General features: G+C 36.3%; 1 protein-coding gene across 1 annotated transcript in view; it reads right to left on the bottom strand.

The window, feature by feature from the left end:
- The window catches only part of LOC125051167, a 34,662-nt gene that overhangs the window by 16,384 nt on the left and 5,484 nt on the right, over positions 1-12,794 (bottom strand). The window contains exon 2 of the mRNA XM_047651342.1: positions 10,861-10,962. Coding sequence (XP_047507298.1) covers positions 10,861-10,957 — 97 coding nt within the window. The 5' untranslated portion in view covers positions 10,958-10,962. The remainder of the gene's footprint in view (positions 1-10,860; positions 10,963-12,794) is intronic.

Raw genomic sequence — 12,794 nt, 5'->3', positions numbered from 1 at the left:
CACGTTGGCCTAGTTACACAGCTAGGTATAAGTCAAGAAACTTCAGAATAGAACTACAAACTAGCCCTCATATTATTTGACAGCACGTTGGCCTAGTTACACAGCTAGGTATAAGTCAAGAAACTTCAGAATAGAACTACAAACTAGCCCTCATATTATTTGACAGCACGTTGGCCTAGTTACACAGCTAGGTATAAGTCAAGAAACTTCAGAATAGAACTACAAACTAGCCCTCATATTATTTGACAGCACGTTGGCCTAGTTACTACGTGCGACTCTCATCCCTGGGGTCGTACGTTCGATCCCCGGCTGTACACCAATGGACTTTCTGTCTATGCGCCTATTTAACATTCGGTCGGAGGAAAACATCGTGAGGAATTCGGCATTCCCTAGACCCAAAACAGTCGACGGTGTGTGTCAGGCACAGAAGATACTTACTTGCATATTAGAAATAATCACGAAATAGATACAGAAATCTGAGGCCACACCTAAAAGGTAGTAGCACCATTGTTATTTATTTATATAATATTATTTAGGCTAGACTAGTGTTTCCAACGTGGGGCTCACGCCCCACAGGGGGCAATTTCATTGTTGTTAAGGGGGGACATTCGAAGCCGGCTGGATATAATACAACTTGGAGACTTGAGACTGTAGATAACCAAATTGGCACCTAATAAGAAATCTCTGTGCAAGCATGAAGCGCAATGATCTCACTAATTTATTAAAATAATTATGTGGCCATAGGTCAGAATACCTATGATAAATGCAATTTCATTACTTTACAACAAGCAATTAAATATTAAGAAATATGAAACACTCGATATATGAATGAATGTACTTATCATTGTCTGATCTATGACCACAGAATTAATATAGAAATAGCTTTATTAAAATTATTTAGAATTTGAACTTCGGTTTTTCTTAAGTTTTGAAAATTTACTAACTGTGTTTCGTTAACAATTCCCTATTGATTCCTTTCTAAAACCTATCATTTAAGTTTATTAAGTGAATTTTTTTTTATATTAAAAATTATATATGTTACATAGGATGCTTTAGAAAAGCCAAGGGCACAAAAAACGTTGGGAACTCTTGATAATGGCTAATTCATATCGCGTACTATTTACATCATTAAAACAATACAAACACATCATTTAAAAATGCAATTAGAAATTCCAAACTCCAATATCCATTGAAATGATCTTATCTTATTTGGCATCATCACTTCGGTATGCGATACTAAATTGGCGCGTGTCAATCATTAATAGCATACCAATCTTGTTAACACGTTCGTTTACAAGAAATATAACGCCTTGAGGAATTTGCTATGCAATATTAAATGTAACCTTGTATGTTGTATTTAGATGACCCAGTCTCGGCTTTGTGCCTTTCCGACAAAAAAGGCACGTATTAGGCCCCGACATGTCAAATCCCGATAGCTAATGACAAATTAAAAGCCGCCCGCGCGGCAAAGTAAAGTAAGCAAAATTAGATTAGGGTGTAAAATTACCTTCATCTGGGAAGACCCTTTTAAGGAAAATTGCCCTAACTGAGCTGTAAAGGCCCTAAGAAAAAAAAAAAAAAAAAAGGCCAAGCTTTATGCTGTTTTTGTTATTGTGGTTAGGCTAAGATTCAGAAACGATACTTAGCTAACTACGACACCCGTACGAAATACCGTTCATTTGTACCAACTTAATTGATATCGGGATTCGAACACACGACCTCTGCGCTCATAGTAGGCATAGCTAACGATGATAGACACCAACAATTTATTTGCCATGAGGTTAAATAAAGTAGTGTATGCAACTGCATATATGTAATTAGGTATTAAAACACTCGTGTAATCTTATTTTCAAAAATCTACACTCATGTTTTAATACCCTCTATTATATAACAGTTGCATAAACTACTATTTCCAGCTTTTTAGACAACTCACATTAAGAATTGTGTTATAATTTATTTAGAAATTGCATATTTATTTAGATAATTTGAAGGTTGTTTCTCTACTCTCGTAGGAACTATGGGATGTCACCAACCAGTAAAAATAAACTAATAATTCAATTTCCTTAGTCATGCAAGGGTATTTTTGCAGGTGAGGTTAAAACTGTCTCCTCGCTTATCTTATAACTCCAATATAGGTGCGGTGTTAATTCAAGACACGGTGACAAACACTTGAATCAGTAGTAATAAAATCTACTGCCAAAGAGCCATGGAAAGAAGTATGCTGAGAATAAGAAAATTAGACAAGCAAAGAAACAGTTATAAGAGCTAGAACAGGTGTGACAGACATTCTCACTAAGATAGACCAAATGAAATGGAGATGGACGGGTCAAATGCTACGGAGCTCCCATGAAAAATGCAGCAAAATATTGACGGAATGGTACCCTAGAGACGGAGAACGAAGAAGAGGCCGACAAGGCGGGAGGACGAACTGAAACTAACAGCAGGCTACAACTGGAGAAGAGTCGCAAAGGATAGGGAACAGTGGAAAGGGTTTAAGGAGGTCTTTGTAAAGAGGCACACCAAACACCGAGATATACTGGATTGAAAATATATTAAAGATCATAGATAACAGAGTTTCGGAATAGGCTATATTATTATTATAATATCGAATATGTCTAATCCAGTATTCTAGTGCTTGAAAAACTAAAAAGCCTTTGCTTTTAAGTTTTCCAATCTAAGTATGGCGTTCAGTTTTCTTTAAAGAGAAATTTTCCAATTCCATTTATAACCTTGTTGCACAACTATTACACAAGTCAGGGCCGGATTAAGAGGTCTGGAGGCTTCGGGGCAACAAAGGATTGGCCCCACATTATTTTCCAAATAAAATGAATTTTTTACAATCGAGTTTTTCAATCAATAATTTATTGTGAACCCAAGTAGATTCTTTTAGTATTTAATGAACATAAAAATATATCAAAAGAAAAGTTGTTTTCTTTCGAAGTCTCTATTGTGGAGCACCGGTTGCCCTCTCCTAAATCCGGCTCTGACACAAGTGTAGCCATGACATGCTTTGTATCGATCTAGAACAACCCTACGTGTCATGGCTGAAGACGTACGACTTCCATCGCGAAAATTGCAAACAATATTTCGATATTCTACTATACAATACCATACACTCGTAAATATCCAATTAGAGGCAGGTACGTGCTCCCATTTCACCACAACTACTGCTAGGTAAAACGTATTTTTATAGTATGTTTGGACTGTTGACTAGGATTTCAGAGTGCAACTCTCATTGTGACTGTAGGTTCGATCCCCGGCTGCACCAATGGACTTGTCTATGTGCGCATCTACTACTGGCTCTAGACAAGTGTTTTTCAAACTTTTTTTGTGCCATGCCCCACCTTAACCGTTCTAAAATTCATATTTGTTTGTGTAACACTATAAAATCGATTTATGTTTAGTTTTTTGTAATTAGAATTTTATTTGATTAGTAATTGGTTTTTTTTTGTAATGTTTTTTTTGTTTAATAATTGGTTTGCTATTTGTGTGATCTCTACATGTATGTCATGTTTGCCTTTAAGTGCTTGTCACATTAAAAATTGTATTTTGTGTTTGTTTTTACCAATGTGTGCCGAGCGTTAGCAAGCTTTTTATCAATAAAAAAAATATTAAAAAACTGAAATGTTCACTTAAGAAACTTAAACTAAACTTGTTAACGAAACACCGCTACTAAATTTTCAAAACATATAATGAAAATCTGGATATCATATTCCAAATAAATTGTCGAATAGCCCCCCTTGATAATCAAATTGCCCCCTGTGGAGTGTGGCCCCCGCAGAGGGATAAACTGCTCTAGTTGTAGTGCCACTGGATGATTATTTATTATTTCCCTAAAATGCTTGCAGCTTTACAAATTTTTAAACAAAAAACTTGGCGATTAAACAGTGGCGCAGTTAACTACCTAGTAGATAAACTCTAGTCAGAATATTAAAAAAACACTAATTATAAATGGTGGCTGGCTAATTATAATGAACTTTATGAACGGTGAAATGAACGCGGATGTACTTTTAATTACTTGCTTCATTATGCGATATCTTTATATATATAATTCTTCTGTGAGTGTGTATGTCACTGAACTTCTCTCAAACGACTGGACCGATTTTGATGAAATTTTTTGTGTGTGTTCAAGGGGATCTGGGAATGGTTTAGATTCACAAATCATCCCGCCAGATGGCGCTGCAGTCGGTACTTTCATACTTTGCTTTACCAATTGCTTGAATTATCATGCAGGATAACGTCTGTCGGGTCCACTAGTAATTTTTATATAACAAGGAGCAAACGGGCTGAAGGTTCACTTGATGCTAAGTGATACATGGACACTCAATGCCAGAGGGCTCACTGGTGCGTTGCCTAACCCTAAGTAAATTCGGAAGTACTTAAGTCGGCAGCTGGTTCCACATAGTGGTGGTGCGCGGCAAAAACTCTTAGATGTTGCCCAAGTCGGACGGCTCATTGGTCTAGTGGTTAGTACCCCTGACTGCGAATCCATGGGTCCCGGGTTCGATCCCCGGCTGAGACAAACATCGATGTGATGAGCATTTGGTGTTGTGATTAGGTCTTGGGTGTTTAAAATATGTATTTATATGACTATCTATCTATAATATGTATGTATATCCGTTGCCTAGTACTCATAACACAAGCTTCACCAGCTTAGCATGGGACTAGGTCAATTGGTGTGAATTGTCATTAAAAAAAAAAAGCGCGTATAGATGATTTCTGGGCTATTATTAGAATTAAAACAGGATCTCTGTTTAACCGGGTACGGGGCGATCGGAACAGCATCTTGAAGACTGTGGTAGACCTGTCTTCGCCTATCATGAGGCATTTTGTGCGTTCTAGTCTCACTTGTCGATTCAGATCGACTAGTGTACGTATACTTTTTCATGGGTTTTATGTTTAGGATTTTAATAATAATATACTATTATATGTAAGTTTATACTAACATAATAATGGATTATTTTAACTGAACAAATAAGTAAATAAAAAATAAGCTGCAGTTTTGATGATGATGAAATATAGAAATTATGAAATATGTATCTCTATTTTATTTTTTATATTATATATTTGTATGGAATTACTTCCTTTAACTTTTTTTAATATTAGATAATAATTAAGGTAAACTACTCTAAATCAAATTATTATATTTTTCGCCAATCTCGAAAGCAAATGATATGTTAATCTTTAGTTGTCGTTTTTGTGGCCCTTTGGGAGAGCGATTACCAGAATATTGAAACACTAATATAAATGCTTTTATAAAGTGCAAATAAAAAGTTAGAAACTCGTTATGTCAAATTAATCGAATCGAAAGTTAATAAATTCGATTATCGGGCGATCGAGTGACAAAAATGGTGCGTGCAATCCTGCGCACGATTGATTGGAATCCAATGAAGTCATCTAAGTAGAATTTCTAATAGCGAATTCCATTTCGTTGGCAGCCAAGCGAGATCAGTTATCTAAACTATTTCGTATTGTCTCACGTATTTATGAAACATATGTTCGATATATGTTATAACATTGTTCCATTCTTTAAAAGTGTTATTTAAATATAGTTAAGGCAAATAAAAAAACTACGTCGCCAGTATGCCGCGCACCACCACTATGTGGAACCAGCTGCCCACTGAAGTATTTACGGAACAATTCGACTTAGGGTCCTTCAAGAAAAGAGCGTACTAATTAAGTACTCCAGCCTTCTCATGGGCGACGCTATCACTTAACTTGAGGGGAGCATGCTGCCTGTTTGCCCCCCGTTTAAAAAAAAACTGTACCTACATTAAATTACGTGCTAATCAGTCTTTTATTAGCAGACCAATAGGATAAATAGAACTGTCTAGACCTCGACAGCTTTTGAGATTTGCCATTTATACAGCATAACGCCTATACCTTTATCTAGAAGTATCTAGAGTGAACGAAAGCTTCACGTGCTCGTCATAAATCTTAGATTTATCAATGGCTTAGGAAGCGTTCAAGTTCGCGATTTTAGGGGGGGGAGGTCCTTTTGTAAAACGTTACGATGCGGGGCGGGGACAGAATTACGCGTTATTGTTAATATTATTTTCGACTTACACCACATAATAGTAACTAAAGAGACACAAGGTGGTCACGAAACGTTTTACTATACTTGAGTACAATACTGTAATAGGGTACTGAAAAACGTTACGGCGAGATACATGGGGGGGGGGGGTACCTAACTGATTTGAGCCATAACCAAACAGGACCAGGTATTTTCTATATATTTTTGGCGTATATACGGTAGGTATTTTGAATTATTGAGCTGTTACAAATTGCGATCGTTGCATTCCACACATAACTGTTGTTTGCAACCTACATTTGGAAACCGTAACGTCTCAATGTGAGAGCACGCAGAATTCACCATAACGTTATTAATATTATGTTTCTCTGAATTTAATAATTATAGAGTGGAATTTTTAAAACATTTTGAACAGAAAATGCCAAATTTTAATTAATTTTTAATTATAACACAGTTCAAAATCTTTGTTGATTTCGACTGTATATACTTTAAGTGTGTTCGCGGATAACTTTGTCGGAAAGGAGATATCAAAATGATGGCAAGTTGTTCCGAATCTTCGAAAAACTGTTAAAAAAAATGAAAGATATCTAAGACAATTTTATTTAAAAACTTTATATTTTAATCTACCCCAATCTAAGGAACAAATTCTTTTCTGTCGGCATTACGGAGTTTCCCAGTATTAAAAATAGGGTTAAACGACATCAATTGTAAAACTTTTAAGGATCCAAAAATAACATGTAAACATGGAAATGGCAATGGGAAACATAATACGATGAATGCGAGGAATGGACAATACGGGCATAGATGGAGAGAGAACCATGACAGGTGAGGCGTTTGGTGTACGAAGTAGTCAAAGTCAAAGTCAAAAATAATATAATCATATAGGTAACACAATGTACACTTATGAACATCAAAAAAAGAAATGTATATGAAATGATTCTAACTTTACATTTAGTGCCAGTTCTCAAATCAAGGGCGTAGAACGGAAGAGAAGAACAGGCAATAAACTCTCCGCCACTTTTTTATCGCAACGTTTTTAAGGAGCTGCAACCATTACATCATGTTCCACATGACATCTTAAGTAATTAATAATAATAATAACATAAATTAAAAACAAAGATTTGTCCTCTATCAGCAGGAGGCATGGTGAAATAGGAGCACGCACTTACATTCTCGTGGGAACAACACACAAACACATGGTCGAAATAACTAACATCACCGTATACACGAATTCAAGTACGACTAGTCACCACAAGTAGCACCCGTTCACGAGACGCATGTCCAGGTATCGGCCCCCTCGCCATATTTTAGGGAAAGAGTAGTTGGTAGATTAAACTCTTGTCTCTCGACAAAGACCTTCAAATGTTAAATGTTATTCCCAACCATTCTACCAACTAAAAACTAAATCAGTGGCGCTACAACCTCTTTAGGCCTCAGATTTCTGAATCTTTTTCATGATCATTTTTAAATCTAAAAGGCAAGTAGGTGATCAGCCTCCAGTGCCTGACACACGCCGTTTTTGGGTCTTCATGTCGGTTCCCTCACGATGTTGTTCACCGTTCTAGCAAATGTTAAATGCGCACATAGAAAGAAAGTCCATTGGTGCACAGCCGGCGATCGAACCTACGACCTCAGGTATGAGAGTCGCACGCAGAAGCCACTAGGCCAACACTGCTCTAAATTATACATATTTTTTTAAACCTATATCAAAAATTCATAATTGTTTTAAACAAACTTTTGCCAGCAACATTTGCTATCGGATGGCTCAGTGGCACGTTGGCTGGCCAAATTCCTAAGCGCTTTCTCTCGACAGGCGCATGCTCGCACGCAAACCAACGAAAGTAAATCGGCGTGCGCCTGCGCAGCTGTCACGTTGCATAATTATATGTGATCAACGCGTTGTTTGTAAACAATTAAGATCCTAAACGTGCCGTGGTCGAATTAATTCGTAGTAAAAATTAATAGGACAAAAACATTCGAAAATTTAAAATATTTTTGCATTACAAAATTGAATAATACCGAAACATTAAAATTTATTGTGATTATAAAGTAAATAAATTTTAAAGATTTTATTTTCAACGAAGCGATAATACAAATAGGAAGAAAGAGGCCAAATAGGCCAATATATGAGCGGATTATTCAAATAATGGGGCAAAAGTCCAATTTATCCAGTGGAATGCGGAGTATTTTAATTTTCCAAGCATTTAACCTACACGGATTCGTACTAGAATGTGAAGATAATCTTCGAACTTGTTTCAAAGTATGCGGAAAATGTATGACTATTTTGTTATTGTGTAGTTTAACACACACGCACACACGAATCCAATCGATACGTATTTGACATAGGCAAACGGGCAGGACCACGTGATGTTAAGTGATACCACTGCCAATAGACACTCAATGCCAGAGGGCTCGCGAGTGCGTTGCCGGCTTTTTAAGAATTGGTACGGTCTCGAAGGACCCTAAGTCGAATTGGTTCGGAAATACTTCAACAGGCAGCTGGTTCCATAGGGGTGGTGCGCGGTACTGCATTAAAAACGCTCAGTTCGGGAGCTGCAGGGAACAACTCCTCATAGTAAATGCAGTAGAAGATGCAGAGTTAAACCACATCTCTAAGGGTGAGATCTATAGTGCGCACTTAGACTTTGCTCAGACTTAACTATAACCATTCTTTACTTTTTTAAAGGATAATAAAGAAGGTATTGCATGAAATGAAACATCAATTTCTGTCTTAGCTTGAGCTTAGGTTAATCTCACCGTTAAAATATGTCTATAAATACTAAATCATAGTTTAAGCTTAGTGTTTTTCGTAAGTAAAGTCTGAGCAAAGTCCAAGTGCGCACTATAGATCTCACCATTAGACTTAGTGCTAAGTGTGATTACCGTAGGACAAAAATGTATGGGATTTTGTCATACAGAAATAGTTCTCGTTACTGAAAACCTTGAAGAGAATGGATAAATACTTAACTCAAAGTATTGTTTATTTAACTTATAAAAACCCAGGAAGACTCGGTTGAGCGACGACGGAAAAACTAAACTATTTCCCTAGAATAGAATTTTAAACAGAATGTTATTCTATTCCTCCGTAAATTACTTTAGTGATAAAATATCGATTAAAAGATTTGTTTTGTTCACAGACTATTTATGCATTCTTTAGTATTCAAGTATTTATATGTCGCAGTCAACTAGCTTAATTAGCCGTTCAAACCTAGCCTTTTAACTAAACAGCCGTTTAACTAGCTGCCTGAAAGATATTTAGCCGTATCGATTGTAACATTTTATATGTCTATCAAAATTTTAAACCTCCTCATAATTACGCAGTTAGTTTAAGTTTAATGACCTTACGTTCATTATTTAAAATAAAATGAAGAGTAAAAATCGCGCCAAGGGTATTTTTTTGTACTTATTATTGAGTTTATTACAATCTTATATACAGTATTTACAATTTTATTAACGTTAAAGTTTGGTTAGGGGCCTCATAGCCTAGCGGTCTTATTAAGTGGCAGCTAGGTGAGGGGTACTGGGTTCGATTCCCGGTTCGAGGGCAAGTTTTAATTAAATTTAAATTTGTTCTCGGCCTTTGGGAGGGTTGTGCGGTACCGGGCGAGTGCCTAAACCGTACATGAAGGACACGGTCGAATTTCTAAAAAAGACAAGCAGGAATTATAAAAAAAAACCTATACTTGACACTGGCTAATGCACAAATCGTGCCAGAGCCATAAAAAAAATAAGTTTGGTCCCTGTTTCAGTGTACCTTTAACTAACTTGCAGCATTAATTTCCAACTAGAATTCCATATAATATATAATCCCGTTGCCATAATCCTCCGAAACGGCTTGACCCATTCTTATGAAATTTTTTTACATATTCAGTAAGTCTGAGAATCGGACAACATCTATTTTTCTTCCCCCTAAATGTTAAGTGTGGTCAAAAGTTTTTGTTCTTATTTATTATTGTATATCATACAAAAATACATATAACCCTTAATTGTCACCCCACTACGATCAACCCCTATTTTTATTATAGTAGGTAGATATTTTTATTGAAATTAAAAAATGTTTCCTAGAAATAAAATACATGGCAAACCGACATTTACCGGGTCAGCTAGTATAAATATATATATTTAAGACAAATTTTTCAAATCGCTCAAGGTGACGGGTAATACCGATGTTTTACTCCTAATTTCAAGTCGGTTATAAAGAGAGCATAGACAACTAAGTCAGCTGTGAGTGGCGAGGAATGCGACCCGCCCACAAGGCCAAATGCCATCTAACATATGGACAGTGTCCCAGCCGGCATACCGATTCACTGTAATCATTTTGTCTGCTTTGATGGCGACTAATTCAAATTGTTTATATGCATTAGATTTCGGGTACTTGTAGAAAATCTAATATCACTGAACATTTTTCGTTCGTACTTAAGTTTGTTTCAAGGGTGTGTATTTATTTTGTAGGTAAAATAAAAATTACATTACTAATAATAAAAATGTTTAACAATGAACCTAAGATTTAGCGCATTCAAAATACTTCTTTTATTCATAATCGACTCTGATTTTACTTTACATTACTGCTTTTAATATATTATAAATAAACTAAAAGTATAGAAAAAGAACATTACACCACAGTACACCTTTTAAATTCCTTATAAACTAAAAAATTACGTATTTTAGTTTAAATTTCGAATAAATTATAAAAGGTTTAAATTTTAAATACAGTAGGTACAATAAATATACTGGCTTAGAATTCATTTTTAAATTTCGAATACAGTACACTAAATATACTGGCTTAGGTTTAATTTTTAAATTTCGAATACAGATTAATAAGTACTCACCGAAGCCGTCTGAATCACTCGCCGGGTATGCGGGACACGGTTGCACCATCGTCGCAGCTCGCGATAACACGTCCAACGCAGATTCCACCTTTTCCATTTTCACTGAAATTCAAAATATAATTATTAAATAAGTTTTGAGCAGTGTTGGTCTAGTGGCTTCAGCGTGCGACTCTCATACCCGAGGTCGTAGGTTTGATCCCCGGCTATGCACCAATGGACTTTCTTCATATGTGCGCATTTAACATTTGCTCGAACGGTGAAGGAAAACATCGTGAGGAAACCGACATTAGTCCCAAAAAGTAGATGGCGTGTGTCAGGCTGATCACCTACTTGCTTATTAGATTTTTAAAATGATCCTGAAACAGATTCAGAAATCTGAGGCCAAGACCTAAAGAGGTTGTAGCGCCAATGATTTTTTTTAAATAATTTTATTACTATATAACTAATATCGGCTTCACGTTTGTCCATTCACAAAGTATAAACCACGATTCGATTTTTGGGAAAGAGCCCATCAAACTGTCCCGATCCAAGTTTCGTGACATTTTAAACGCCGATCGAGTAGTCATAATATACTATTGCGTGCTTTTGGCCTATTTTTTTTCAAGCTCTACTTGCCTCATATTAACAGCAAAATCATAACTAAACAATAATAGTGTGCATACTTTTGCGATGACGTAAACGTATAAGTATGTCGGAATTGGTAAATATATTTATAATTAATTCCTCATTAGTACATAGCTTCTATTGGCTTCAATACAACGTTTGACCTAGATTTGCGTGTTCTGCAGTTTTCCAACTTACATCAGCGCTAATCTGTTGAAGGCAAGGTACATCTTCTATTATAAGAAGTAATTAACTAAGTAATATAAGTTGGGCGGAAAAGTTCGAAGACTAACATAGAATTCTTTTTTTTAATACAATTTGTTTTGAATGCTTTCGAGAGCGATACAACGATTATAGCGGTCATACAATTTTTCGATAGCATTTTAATAGTACGATTTGTCTTTAGCCTTAAAATTAGCTTCAGTTTCAGCGATTAGGTACTTTTTCATTAGCGCAAAATTGTCCAGCGAGGATTCTCTTGAGGTCTGAGTTCAGAAGAAGAGGGGGCCAAATCTGGAGGATGCGTTGAATTCGAAAGCAATTCAAAGCCCTATTAATGGAATTTTGCCACCGTTTTCAGTGATTTAAGACACATTTGACATTTTCATATATGGCAAGTCTGTAGTCTTTGGTAAAGATTGAAAAATAGAACTGCAACATAAAAATATTTCTCTTCGATTTGTCGCCTTTGGGTAGACTTGAACTCTTGGATACAATGACAGGATGAAAACCCGTGTCGAATGCGAGAAAAACCAATTTCCTTAATCTGCAGTAAAGGACAATCAGAGCCTAGTGGCATCAGCGTGTGACTCTCATCCCTGAGGGCGTAGGTTAGATCCCCGGCTGTGCACCAATGTGCGCATTTGACATTCGCTCGAACTGTGAAGGAAAACGTGAGGAAACCGGCTTGCCTTAGACCCAATAACTCATCGGCGTGTGTCAGGCACATGAGGCTGGTTACCTACTTTCCAATTTGATTGACAAATGATCAAGAAAGAGATACAGAAATCTGAGGCCTAGACCTAAAAAGGTTGTAGCGCCTTTGATTTTTTAATTTTATAGAACAATCATATTAATGGTTTCTAAGATGTCATTTCCCATGTCTTTGTACCGATTGAGGAGATAAACCACGAACCACGGTCTTCTTTTTTCCTTTTTTTGCTTCTTATAGTGCCATCTCCTTTCGAAGGTTGGCGATCATCATGGCTTTGATTTTGAATGCCGCGCTTCCAAACAATGACTTGGTGCTTTGACCAAACCATTGTCTTAGGTTTTTCAACCAAGACGTGCGTGCCTTGTATGATTAGTTGAAGGTTTCTTTTAGGTTCATT

Source organism: Pieris napi, chromosome 7 (assembly GCF_905475465.1).
Source record: "Pieris napi chromosome 7, ilPieNapi1.2, whole genome shotgun sequence".
Classification (NCBI taxonomy): Eukaryota; Metazoa; Arthropoda; class Insecta; order Lepidoptera; family Pieridae; genus Pieris; species Pieris napi.
Note: the sequence above shows the minus strand (reverse complement) of the source record. Positions and strands in the feature narration are given on the sequence as shown.